The sequence below is a fragment of the Cebus imitator genome, unplaced genomic scaffold (assembly GCF_001604975.1).
Source record: "Cebus imitator isolate Cc_AM_T3 unplaced genomic scaffold, Cebus_imitator-1.0 Scaffold86, whole genome shotgun sequence".
NCBI lineage: Eukaryota > Metazoa > Chordata > Mammalia > Primates > Cebidae > Cebus > Cebus imitator.
Window position 1 is genome coordinate 6,647,045 of NW_016107401.1, and position 13,060 is coordinate 6,660,104.

Sequence of the window (13,060 nt, forward strand, 5' to 3'; positions counted from 1 at the left end):
TAAGCTATCCCCATTGGAGTCTATTATGAGTGCAGCCATCTGTCTGGAAACAGAGGGAAATACCCACGGTCGGAGGCTGGCACTGCCTCACCACAGCCTGTGGCTGTGGGCCAGTAAAGCACTGATGGAAGGGCATCATTATGGACCCACTCCCAGAGGCCTGGGCCCAGCCACGTTGAGGGCAGTGCTGAGGACCTCAGAATGCTCCTCTCTGTGAGGCAGGAAAGGGAACTAACTTCTCTAGGCTAGAGGATTTGCTCTGTGTTAAACGGGATCTTTGTGTGTCCATGCTGGAGAGGAAGAGCCATTTGAATAATGCTTTCTGTCTTTCTTACCCAAGTCCTTTCTATTAACAGATGAAAGCCTGAAAAGGAGAGTTTAAAAAAATTTCAAGTCCCTATCAAATCAAGGTTTTAAAAATTTTCTATTTTGGGGCTGGGCATGGTGGTTCATGCCTGTAATCCCGGCACTTTGGGAGGCTGAGGCGGGTGGATCACCTGAGGTCAGGAGTTCAAGACCAGCCTGGCCAACATGGTGAAACCCTGTCTCTACTAAAAAATACAAAAATTAGCCAGGCACCTGTAATCCCAGTTACTGGGGAGGCTGAGACAGGAGAATTACTTGAACATGGGTGGCAGAGGTTGCAGTGAGCCGCGATTTTGCCATTGAACTCCAGCCTGGGGAACGAGTGAAACTCCATCTCAAAAAAAAAAAAAAAAAATTCTAATTCCAGGCAATGGGGTTGTCCACAGCTGAGAAGGTGGGTATTACAGCAGTACAATGCAGCCATTCTGGAGTCAGATGACCCTGGGTGAGTTAGTTAACCTCTCTGAGCCTCAATATCCTCATCTGGAAAATGGAACTTTAGATTTTATGAACATTAAACAAGGTAATGATGTGGAACAGTTCACAGCCTGGTCTATAACAAGCACTTAATATATGTTAAAAATTTACTCAGCAATGGTTGGGCTCCTGGTTCTGAAGGGTAACCTCAGATGGAGGAGGTAATAACACCTCATGATAGGGGCCCAGGTCTCAGCTCCTAGTTCTGGAGCTAGGCTTTGGTTCCCACCTTAGCTCTCTTGCAGGATAGGACAAAGACTCCAGGACAGGAATGAACAAAACAATCTTCTGGTTATACTGGGTCTAGGATTTATCAAGAAACAAGCAAAATAAGAGGTACCCAGATCCCTCTCTTTATTATCAGAGATAGCAGGTTTCCACATTCACATACACTCCCCTCCCCTGAAACTGAACTAGCACCAGATGAGGAGTCCAGCACCTCTGTGTTAACTGTACTTTGAAGGTCAAAGAAACAGACTAGACTTTAGGTTTCATGGGGTTCAGAGACAGAGTTTCCATAAAGCATGGGAGTGAGGTTCAGAAGGAACCTCAGATTAGACCCAGTCTCAGACTCATGCCAGTTTCACCCATTCTCATGCTCACATTCATTTCAAATGACGTGAATACCAATAAAGGTGGTGGTGAGAGGCGTAGGGGGGTCACAAGCAGTAGGAATTCCCCTTTGGGTTAGCTGCCACTTGGAAAAATGACTTTGGGTTGGGACTCTCCCATGAAACCATGGGGCATATGCCTTGGATATACTTGTTCCCTTCCAATGGAAGAGGAGGCACAATAGTTTCTGAGTTTGAACCTAGTTATCACTCCTTGTCTGGCATCTAGACTAGATTTGGGGGAGGGTGACTCCATTCTGGGAAGGAGATATGGTTACAGATCTTAGTTGGGCCCCATTATGCTTCTACAGACCCATTTCCCCCTGTGTCTGCATCCTTTAAGACTCCTCCCCTCCTGCCCTTGGTGAGTTGAGACTGGGAGAGGTAGGTCTGGCAGGTGGTGGGCTGCGGTGCTCCAGAGCAGAGGAGAGGTGTCCAGCGGTGGTGGCGGCGGTGGCGGGCCATGCTGCAGGAGAGCACGGTGCTTTCCGCGGTGCTTGACAGAACCATGTTCCGTTTCCATCGTTCCACCACATGGTTAGATCAAGCACAAAGGAAAGCCCCGCAGCGACTGGTCAGAGTCAAGGTCAGGAAGCAGCATCAGAGAGAGGACAGGAGCGCTCAGAGGAAGCAGCGTGGAGAAGCGGAAGCCGGAGCAGGCCCCCACTGAGCGTGATTAGTACCAGGAGTGGGGTTCCACTGGAACGCTTCCGAAGAGAGCAGCCCCGCTGCCCCTGTGCCCCACCCCAGGGGAGACACAGTAGGAAGGGAGAAGAACAGGAGAGAAATCACAGGATGCCCACACTCAGGAGCTTCAGGGCAGCATGGTTCCTTCCCAAGGAATGAAAGAACACTCAGACATCTGTGATCCTATCACATGCCTGAACTGAGCCTCTAAACTCCATTCAGTCACACCAGTTGGTCTGACAAGACATTAAACTTAGCAAAGTATCTTCTGCATGCTTTGCAACGTAGGCCCAACCCCCTCAACAGCTGAGTGTTTCCATCACAGCCAATCCTCTATCCCCTTAAATCAAGAGACAATCCATAGTTCCCAGTGGTCTAGCAAACCTTCAATGCCCTTCTTTAGGAAAAAGCCCCCTTTGACATTCTACAGTTCAGGAGTCTCCTTAATATCCTTTGGGCTCACCAGAAATGCTCTGGCTGATAAACACTCATCCCAGATCATTTGAGGTTTAATATAGGAGTAGTGCGGCGTCAAAAGAAAATACATCTCTCGAGCCAGAGAGACAGATAGGAAAACCAATGGGGCCTGAGGGTTTGGATTAGAAACCTGCAATCACAGTTGTTTGAGAACACCGACTTTCACAGAGATGGTGGCCAGTGAGCCTCATGATGAAGGGCCTCTTTTAGACTAAGAGAAGGAAGGACAGGGAAGCCAACTGATGAGCCTGAGGGGAAGATGCTGAATTCTGGGGTCCTTCTTGATTTCTTGCTATCTTCTTTGGCTGGAAATTATGGGAGTGAGCAGGATGAACCAATAACTACTGTCAGGATGCCAAGGGCCCAGGTGAGGGTACTCAGTTTTTATATTCCTATGTGTGATAGATCAGGGTCAGTTTCCATGCACCTGCTGACTTGGGACTTCCTCCCACTTGGGATTGGGCTGGAGATGCGCATCTTGAAGAAACTTCAGCTAAGGCCAGGTGACTGAGACCCTCTCTGACTGACCTCTGACATGAGGGCCAGTATCAACATTCTTCCATTTTGTGTTTTTGGGACTGGGTGTATGCTCTAGATGGTCTCAGCATCTCAACAGTGCACAGGTTGTCTGCCATGATGGACCAGTTAGGAAGAGCCGGCCACAGCTCTGGGTCTGGCCTCTCCTCCTTCCTAACCCTCCCACAATGTGCACTAGAGTCAGCCAATAGAATCTGGACTCTGTTCTGCTTTGACATGGCTTTGCAGGGCTCTGTGAACACTCTGGTTCTGGGTCTTCAAATTTGAGTTTGATTAGGACCCTGGTAGCAGAGCAGGGAAAATCCATTCTGTTCGTGCAAACCCCCGCTCTCACCAAGCCTTAAAATCTATTTTTCTTTCTCTTTGCTTTCTTTCTACAAAAAGAAATGGAAGGATTTGTAGGTAAATTATCAAGAGTCTTCACAGTATGTCAGAAGTCCTGGGTTTCAGATCTTGCCCTGAAAATAATACTCAATACCTTAGATAAGATTTTGCTGCTGTGCGGACCTCAATGCATCCATCTCTAGAATAAACTGGATGACCTCTAAGGCCTCTAAAAATTCGGTCATTTCCTGAGTGCTTTCTTGCTGTTTGCCCTCTTTGGACATGGCATCACCACCCTCTGTACTTTTCAACAAGATTCTTCTCATACAAATCGGGAAGGCATGAGGGAAGACAGACAGCACCCTGCAATGGCCAAGTGCTCCCAGGGGTGGGCTTGGGGTCCCAGGCAGCCAGGTGGAGCCTTTTCGGGAGGACTTAATCTGATGGTCATGTTGTGCCAGCCAGCAGCAGCATATACCTTTAAGCTGATCCTGCTGCCCAAGGCGGCGGATGCAGCTGATAGAGAGAAGCAGACACAGGCAGCTGGGAAACCAGACGCCCTGCCTAAGGAGGGGCGGGATGCATTATGGAGCAGCCCTCAAATTGCCTCCTAATTACATCAGCTGTCTTTTCAATGGGGGTGCTTTTAGGAGAAGGTAAAATACAGAGTTATTATCTGTCACATCCAGTCTGTGTCACCTGCCCCCCTTTCTTTCCTCTGGAGCTTCCTGGAAACACAGAGTTTTAGATCTATGATTTTTTTTTTCTTTTCCCTTCAAGGCCAAGGCAGGTCTGGAACCCCGTGTTTCTCAAAGCTGAGGCCTTTGGAGCTCAGGAGTCGTGCTTTCTTTGCAACGACGTAAAATAAAAGCACACAGAGTGCTACGTGTCAGGCTCATGCTGGCTCCAAACATCTCTACTTTTTAGGAATAATCTTTCTTAGTATTGATTTTTTTAAAAAAGATGTTTTAGACAGAGTCAATCCAAGAACCCGGCTCCTTCTCCCTGTTTCTTTGTAAAAATGTTCAACCACCCCTCCCCCACATAGGAAAAACAGCCAGGATCCCATAGATCTACAGGTAGGAAGACAGTGGCGGAGCCAGAGTTTGAACTAAGCTCAACCGCTCCGTAGGTCCACTTTCTATTTTCCTTTTCTCCTACTTTGTTCTTTCTATAACCCCACCCCCACCTCGCTACCCCCAACACCAGCCCACAGTCATGCCTAGCAAATTGCCAAGACTGTGATTCTGGGGAGACACCAGTCCTTGGATCCTAAACTGACTCTTTCCCTGCTGTGCCATGCAGGGCCACGGCATCCATCTGGGGTCCAAGGTATTAACGGGATACTTATGAGACCAAAGGGTCATCAAGGTTGGCAGACAATACCCTGCCCTCCTCTGGCTCTCACTGTCCCTCTTTGTGAGTACCACTGCTTGTCAGAGCTAATTAACTCAGCTCTGGCCAGACAATGGTAGGAATAGAGGCCTGAGTCATAAGGAAAGGGTCTGGGGAAAGGACGAAGTGCCTTGGGTGAGATTTTCTTTCCAGAGATGTTGCCAGGCCGAGGAAGGAACCCGAGGACAGTGTTCAGGGAATGGGTAGGGGTGGGGGCATGAGAACAGGGAAGGAGGTCATCCAAGCAACTTATTGTCTTTCCCAAATACTCCGTCTCTCCTAGATGCTGCGTGGTGTGAGGAGCAAAACGAACCTGAGGTTCACTCCTGCCTCCGCTGTTTGCTAGCTTGTGACCGTGGAGTGCCCCTTCACCTCTAAACCCTCAGTTCCCTCTCCTTTAGAGCGAAGACCTCTCCTACTGACTTCCCAGGACCACTGGAACAAGCAAAGAGGACTACAGGCCTTCAGCACCATGCTCATCACAGGTGAAAGACTGCTCTCGTAATCGACACCATCATTCTAGGGAAGGCAAATTGGTACCAACATCTCACAGTGCCACAAAGTCCCTGCATCATCTCCAGGCCCTCCCAAGGTATTTGTTTCTGTTAACAAAAGTTAAAGAGCTAAAGTTTATCATCCTGGAGACCTTGGCTAAAGAATTTGACTTAAAGGACAAGAAGATGTTGTGAGAAGCAGAAGTCCACCCGCTGGTCTTCTCCCAGTGACCTCTCCCCACACCGGGATTCTCCCCAGGAAGACTCGCCTGCATCAGAAGCTCCTGGGCAGGGGAAGAACTGCTCTTGCTGCCAGACAGACTGTGAGGGTTGGCTACAACCCACCTCGGCACTTTGTGTGATCAATCTCTCACCACTGGGGGCACAATGCAGTTTGGTGATTTTTTTTTCCGGTAGAAAAGGACACAAATGATAGCAATTTTTAGCTGCCTGTTCATGTAGCTGTCGGGTCAAGGAGAGCTACTTCTCTTTCCAAGATGGGCTGAGAATTCCCCTGCTGTTCTCCCCCATGTCCTTCCTGGGTGCAGTGAGAAGGAAGGTTTCTAGAGAGATCCTGGGCACAGAAGAACAAGGCTTTGTTTCTCCCCAAGCACGACTCTTTTCCGTTCTCTCCATGCTCAGAACACAGTAGTCTGCGGTGGACAAGATAGCCAGGGAAAGTGCTATTTGTGAATATGTGAAAGCTATAATATACTGTGGTCAAAGGGTTGTACCACAGTCTGTCTCCAAAGGGAGTGGGAGGTCCCCAAGATTACACAGACAAGCGATATTTATTTCTCTATTTGCCCTTTGGAAATGAGAAAAATAAATCTTAGCCTGTACCAGGCACATGTGCAAAGGCTGCCCCAGCCCCACCTTCTACCTAGCTCTTGGAGACATGCTGCTGCATGAGTTCTGTCTCCCCTGCAACTGCCTCCCCCTCCCCATGCCTTTATTTTGTGTGTGTCTGTATGTGTGTGTGTGTGTGTCTCTGTGTGTTTTATTTTAAATCCATAAGGTAATTGGTTTTCTGCAGGGCTAACTGAATTTCCCCAATTTAATTTGCAAAGATGCTCCCCAGGAGCCATTACAGCGCTCGCTGTCCTCCAGATTGGATTATTGGCCTCTCTGGGGTTGCTGTTTTCTGAGTCAGAAAGCGGGGCCCAGCCCCGTAACCTGATTACCTGAGCAGCGGAACTTCTTGCTCTTGATCTGGCTGATGCGCTTGTTGGCGAGTCGGCGTGGGCTGCTGCAGCGGGCCCCGCTTGTCTCAATGGGGTTGTCCTGGAGGTAGTCAGCCAGCCACTTCAAGTGGCAGTCGCACACAAATGGGTTTTGGGCTAAGTGGCTGTGAGAGGGATGGGGCCGTTAATCAGGAGAGCCAGCGTGTCTCGATCCTCCACCATCACCACCCTGCCTTGCACTGGGCCCCTGGCAATCCAGTGCAAGGATGCCTCCCCCCACCACCTCCTTTTCATCACCCCAGGAGGCCTTGGCGGGAGTGCTAGTCTCAGATAGGGCTCAAAGAGGGGGTCTGAGGCCCGCTGTCTGCAAAAGAGAGTCACAGATGCAGCTAGCATCTGGTCTGGGGAATTGGTCTCCCAGCTCTTCCCACTTGGGGCAGGGTCCACCACTGACCGCTTCTACTCTTACCCACAGCGATTCTGACAGGCAAACCCAGTTGCGGGCTTAGAGTTTGCACTTGGGGTAGAATGCATTTTATTTCTCTAAGCTCGGTGACACGAGGCACATAAAGCAGCTGGCACGGCGCCTGGCATATGGTGGGTATTCCATATATAGCAGCGGGTATTGTTGTAATTATCCTTATCATCATAAGAGCACCATGGGTTTTGCTTCCCCGGCTCAGTAAGAAAAACGGTGAAGCACTGAACACAGCGTTTGGCACGTGGTCAGTGTCAATATATGGCCACTGCTCTTACTGTGTCTTGGTTCCTGTCTCTGGCTACAGGGACAATAAACATCAGATGACTTACAGGGTCTCCAGAAGCCCACAGTCTAATTGCAGGCTTGGGCCTGGGGCTGGGGTCTATGCCTGAGGCTGGAGCCATCAGAAAATGGGCTGAAATCTGTACTTGGATGTCATCTATTTAAGTAAAACGTTTATGAATATCTGCAGTGGATGGAAGTGAGGAAATACTTCCCGAAGAGGAAGAGTCCCCACCTCGGAGGCTTGGTTTTACAGGGTGGGCAGGAGTGCGCTATTTGCAGAAATGGAGTCTGCTCGGAATACAGTAACCACAGCTACGAAGGTAGCTCAGGACCTCCTTCGCCTGGATTCAAAACCTGCTCACTGCTAGCTGTGTGACCTTGAGGAAGTTACCTAAGCGTTCTATGCCTTGGTTTCCTTCCACAGACATGAGGGATAATAACAGCATCACACAGGGTGGTTGTGAGGCTTAAGGGCTTTAAAACAGGATAAATACTCCGTGTGGTGTCAAGCACTGTGTAAGGGCTTGGTACAGCTAAGCTATTCCTATTTTTATGATTCTAGCTTCACTGCAGGCTCTAGAACTCCTCCTGGATGTGCTTGTCCTGCCCTCATTCGGGTGTTTTCCATGATGGGCATTTGGGTCTCCTGCTGCTTGGGCACCCACTGGCACCCGAGGCAGTGTACTCACAGCGTCTGGATGGACTGCAGGGGGGCGAAGAGCCCCTTGCTGATGGTCTGCAGCTTGTTGTCGTACAGGGAGAGCAAGTTGAGGTTCTGCAGGTCCTGAAACGTGTTCACCCGCAGGCAATTGATCTTGTTGGCGTTGAGAAGGCTGCAAGCAGGAGAGAGCCTGGTGAGTCACTAATCCTGGTAATTATCTTCGGGGCATGGGCTGCACCTGCAGGGGATGGGCTGCAAAGCTCCCATCACTTATCCTTGCAGCCTTGAGCTCCTGCTGCGGAACAGAAGAGAGCGAGACCTGCCTTCCTGTGTCTACCGAAACCCCAAACACTTCTGGGCACCTGCACCCGCTGTCACCACAGACACTGTCCCACGCACTGCTATTACTTGGTGCCTTCTCTTGCACCCATGACCTTGAAGGAAGACCTGAAAGGCACCCTAAGTGCTTCACTTTCTGTTTTAGGATTCAGAGCTTCCAGAAATCGAAAAGGAAAAAAAAATCATTTGGTATAATTGTTTTAGAGCTTTAGTTGACTGACTACGGGCAATTTGATTCAGATTATTCCTTACAGTTCTTTTGTCACGGATCCTATTGGCAATGTGATGAAAGTTATAGGTCATCCTCCCAGAAAAATTGCATTATATGTAGGCATGTATGTGTGCACACACATGGATTCTCTCTCATACACACGTGTGTGCACACCCACACAGAGCACAGAGTCCCATGTAGTTTGACCTTGGCCCCTTTCCCCAACCTCATCCTAATCCCACTCACCCAAAACTTACTACCCTTAAGTCCCACCACTGCCTTTTTTTTTTTTTGAGATGGAGTCTTGCTCTTGTCGGCCAGGCTGGAGTTCAGTGGCGCAATCTTGGCTCACTGCAGCCTCCATGATTCTCTTGCCTCAGCCTCCCGAGTAGCTGGGATTACAGGCATGCACTACCACGCCCGGCTAATTTTTGTATCTTTAGTCGATACGGGGTTTCACCGTGTTGGCCAGGCTGATCTCGAACTCTTGACCTCAGGTGATCCACCCGCCTCGACCTCCCAAAATGCTGGGATTACAGGCCTGAGCCACCGCACCCAGCCCACCACTGACTGCATTTTGGTTCCTCAGACACACCAGGAGACTCTTCCCCAGGACCTTTGAACACCCTCTTTACCTTATTTCGGCAGGGCTTCCTTCTTTTCCTTCTGTGCATTGTAGCTCAAATGTCCCCTGCTCAGAGGCCTGCCCTGACCCCCTCATCTACAAGGGGACCCTCACCCCGTTATTGTCTCCCACACCCCCCTGTTTATTTCCTTTCTGGCACTCATCGTGATTTGTGATTATAGGATATTTGTTTCTCATTTACCTCCGCATAGGACCTGGAGCTCTATCATGGCACCAATGACATCTGTTTTATTCCTCCTTTTCTTCTTGGTGTGTATTCTTTACGAAGATGTGTACTAAACTCCATATGCAGCTTCAGGGGTCTTCCTTCTCTAAGGTGCCACCCATCTCCCCTCACCCCTTCCACGGTCAGACTTCCTATCCACGAGGGATCATGTTTTTAGCGCTTCAGACTCCCTAAAAAAGCATCACAGGAAGCTGCCCTTTGGATGGAAATCTGGGAAAGCAGAGGATGCCATGAGGGTGACAGAGAGTTTTCCAGAGCAGGGCTGGCAAGTCAAGCACATTGAGATCCTAAGAATTACCTTTACTTATCCTAGATTGACTAGGTGTGCCTGGGAGCCAGTGCAAAATCATTTCTCACCCCCTCTCAAATGAAACTGGGGGAAGAGGAAGATGAACTAACCAGCAGAAATGTTGAATTTCAAAATTTTTACTTTCAAGGCTGCCTCAGCCCTTCCCTGGTGGGGAATGACCCATGAGATCCATCCCGGGCTGGCCTGCCTCACGAGTCTCTCCATACCAGGACCCGGGGGGTTGCAGTTGGCAATGGTGGGGCTGCCCATGGTGCTAAATCATCCGTGCCACTTCTCCCTTGCTGCAGGCCCCATCCTCCCCATGGTCCCGGTGTACTCGCGTGCAGGCAAGCAGCTGTGGTAGTGACAAGTGGAAGAAGAACTGCCTGTTTAATCTGGCTAATAACGGGCAAGGTCCCAAGGGTTCACACAGATGTCCTCCTGCCTGGCAGTGGAAAAAAATGCTCATACTACTAGAATACTTTCTGTGTTTTCCAGAGTGCTTTCCCAGTGACCCACTGTTCTCACAGGAACCTGGGCAGATGGACAGAGCCTGCCTCACAAGTGACAGGGGAGGAAACTGAGGCTGAGAGTTTGGTGGGCATGTTTAAGGTCACACGTTTCTAGGGAGCATGCTGGAAATGGTTACGATAATTGAGTTTTCTAAAGGGCTCAGTTTCTTCTTTATGAATATCTTGTCTACCCGTCCTGTCTGTCTATACTCTTTGCAACACTCCCCCCAACCAAATTCCTATGCTTTGTGTATTAAATTTAGTCAATGTCACTGCATTTTGGGGACATTTGAAGGAAATATGATAGAGCCGAGAAATGGAGAAGAGCCAGAGGACCGAACAGAGCCCAGCGACCGGGGCTCAGGAATGGACCCTTCACACACACAGTGTTTTGATTTTTTTTTTAAGTGCACACGTGGTAAGTGTTTTGTTCTAAACTTTGACATTCAGGGCCTTCTGAGTACATCATCTTGTCAGGAAATGCTGAACTATTCAGTACACAGCAGGTCAGAGGTGCCTATCTGATGACCTGAGGATAGAATCCTTCTTGCGACATTTTGCATCATGCCACATAAATGTGTTTATTCAATCCTCCCTGTGTTTTAAAAATTGGAAACTTTCATACAACACACACACACACACACACTCTCTCTCTCTCTCTCTCTCTCTCTCACACACACACACACACACACACACACACCCTATACCATACCACACCAGATTTCTATTTTGTCTTGAAAAACAAAATTCAGGAGTATAGGCCATCCTGGGTTTCCTGGAGGCAGCCATGGAGTAGCTGTCCCCTTTAAATAGGACATATGCTTTTTGCCACAGTCCTCACTACTCCCTATTGTGTCCCCTTCACAAGTTTACATGACCTTCCTTGCTGTAGTGGGCATTTAGGTTTAAAACCCCAGTGCATATTCATGAGCCCAACTGTAGCACTTGGTTCTCGGGCATATTAGGCACTAGACAGGGAAGATGGCCATGGGGAGAAGGAAATGGCAATTTAGACTTGCCTTCATACAAACTAAATGCCACCCTGGCAATGCCTCCTCACTCATCAGGCCTAAATATAGGCTCTTTTTTTGCTCATCCAGATGCTTCTTTGTTTCCTACTGCTCCTTGATCTCTCAGCATGGGATGTTACTTCAAACATGGAAGGCATCAAAACAACCCAGGCTGGCAGAATTACTAGGCAAAGATAGCCCAAGGTGTGGGGCTTATGAAGCACGGAGCAAAAGAAAAAAGGGCAGAGTCTTCTGGTCATTCATTCTCTCTCAGGATGCTTGGCTCCCTCAGGCGCGGTGCGTAGGTGCAGGGAGAGATAAAATTAAGCTGCTTATCCAGAATTAGATGCTGAGGACAGCCACACTGGTCCCCAGCATCAGCAAGATCTAACAGCCTGTCTTTGTGCCCTCTTTCCTTTGGGAGGAAGGCTGGCAGCTACTCAACTCAGCCCGGTTTCCATGAAAGAAGCTCTTAGCTATTTGGTATGTGGACAAGAGTTGGAGGGGAATTGTAAAAGCACCATATTATGGAGCAAATAGAGAGTAAACAAACATTTGGAATGAGGCTTAGCAGTTCTATAAGGAATTCTGAACGCAGGCCTCCCTCTTTCACTGGAGAGACGGATTCTCCCTCTTTGCAGCAGAGATTCCAGGATGCTTGCTCTGTCCTGGCTCATCCCGCTTTGAGGAGCAGTGGTGTAACTGCTGTGTGCATCCTCTCTAGAGACATCTCTGTGTGCTTTTCTCAAGTACTTCCCAGGCACTATCTTATTTAACCCTCATAAGAGCACTGATTACCTTCATTTTTTCCAATCAGGAAACTGAGGTTTGGAGTGGTGATGGATTCAAGGTCCCCTAGCAATAAGTGAAGCTCCAGCCTGTTTCACCCCAAAGCCAGCTCTTATCTACTACTTAAAATCTATATTCTCTTTTCCATTTTCCCTGTGTGTGAGAAGTGGCTATTTTTGCTAGCCTTGACTGTACCTGGGCATGCTTCAGGAGCACAAAGGTCTGGTTGGGTTTGGAAGATTCTATTCGCCTCTTGGGAATGCAGAGGCATCTGAAGCCCTCCTGACTCCCAGGAAGGAGCCTCAGCATGGGATGCTGATCAAGCCTTCATTGGCACAAGTGGCACGTTCTTTAGTGAGTGGCTTGAACCTGTACAAGGCAAGGCTTCCACCTTCAGGATCATCGGCTGAATGGCAATGTGTGAGTGATATGCCTGCCTCTGTGCTCTCCTTACTCTGAGCAGGCCCAGGGACAACTATAGGACAGAGATAATAGCAACAGCACACAAGCTGGGATGTCCCAGCTGGCCTCATTCAAGAGGCTGCTTGGTACTCAAACTGACAACTGTGACATCCCAGCTCTAGACCCCACCTCAGCCCAACCTGCTGTTGGATCCAGTGAGTCAGGCAGATGGGAAGTACCTGATGAATACTGTACTCATCAGTATTTTCCCAGATGCAGATCCAGTGAATTTTTGGGACCACCTGCTCCAGACCTATCTCCCAAAGGACCCTTGGCGATCACATAAATGAATAGAGAGGGAAGGCTGAGATGATCAGAACAGGTGACCCACAACCACCAGGTGAACAGCAGGGGCCACATGACCTAACAGGTAATGCCTATGAAGTACTTCACAAGGCCAGGCACTCCCATTTAATCTCCTGCTGACAGGTGACACTTCCGGGACTCAGAGAGCTTAAATAACTTTGACCAGAGTTCCACAAGCAGTAAGTGGCAGGATAGCATTTGGACTCATGCCATCATAGTCCAAAGATTTTTGTTTCCAATCATCATGCTGTCCTGAGGGCCGGTCCCCTCTCACTAAAGGCCTGAGGGAGC

The 13,060-nt window shown here is 49.0% G+C and overlaps 1 protein-coding gene across 1 annotated transcript in view; it reads right to left on the reverse strand.

Annotated features, from left to right (window-relative positions):
- SLIT3 (slit guidance ligand 3) overlaps window positions 1-13,060 on the reverse strand; it is a 544,627-nt gene that overhangs the window by 97,964 nt on the left and 433,603 nt on the right. The window contains exons 12-13 of the mRNA XM_017534462.2: window positions 8,008-8,151; window positions 6,553-6,716 (exon numbers count right to left, since the gene is read on the reverse strand). Coding sequence (XP_017389951.2) covers window positions 6,553-6,716; window positions 8,008-8,151 — 308 coding nt within the window. The remainder of the gene's footprint in view (window positions 1-6,552; window positions 6,717-8,007; window positions 8,152-13,060) is intronic.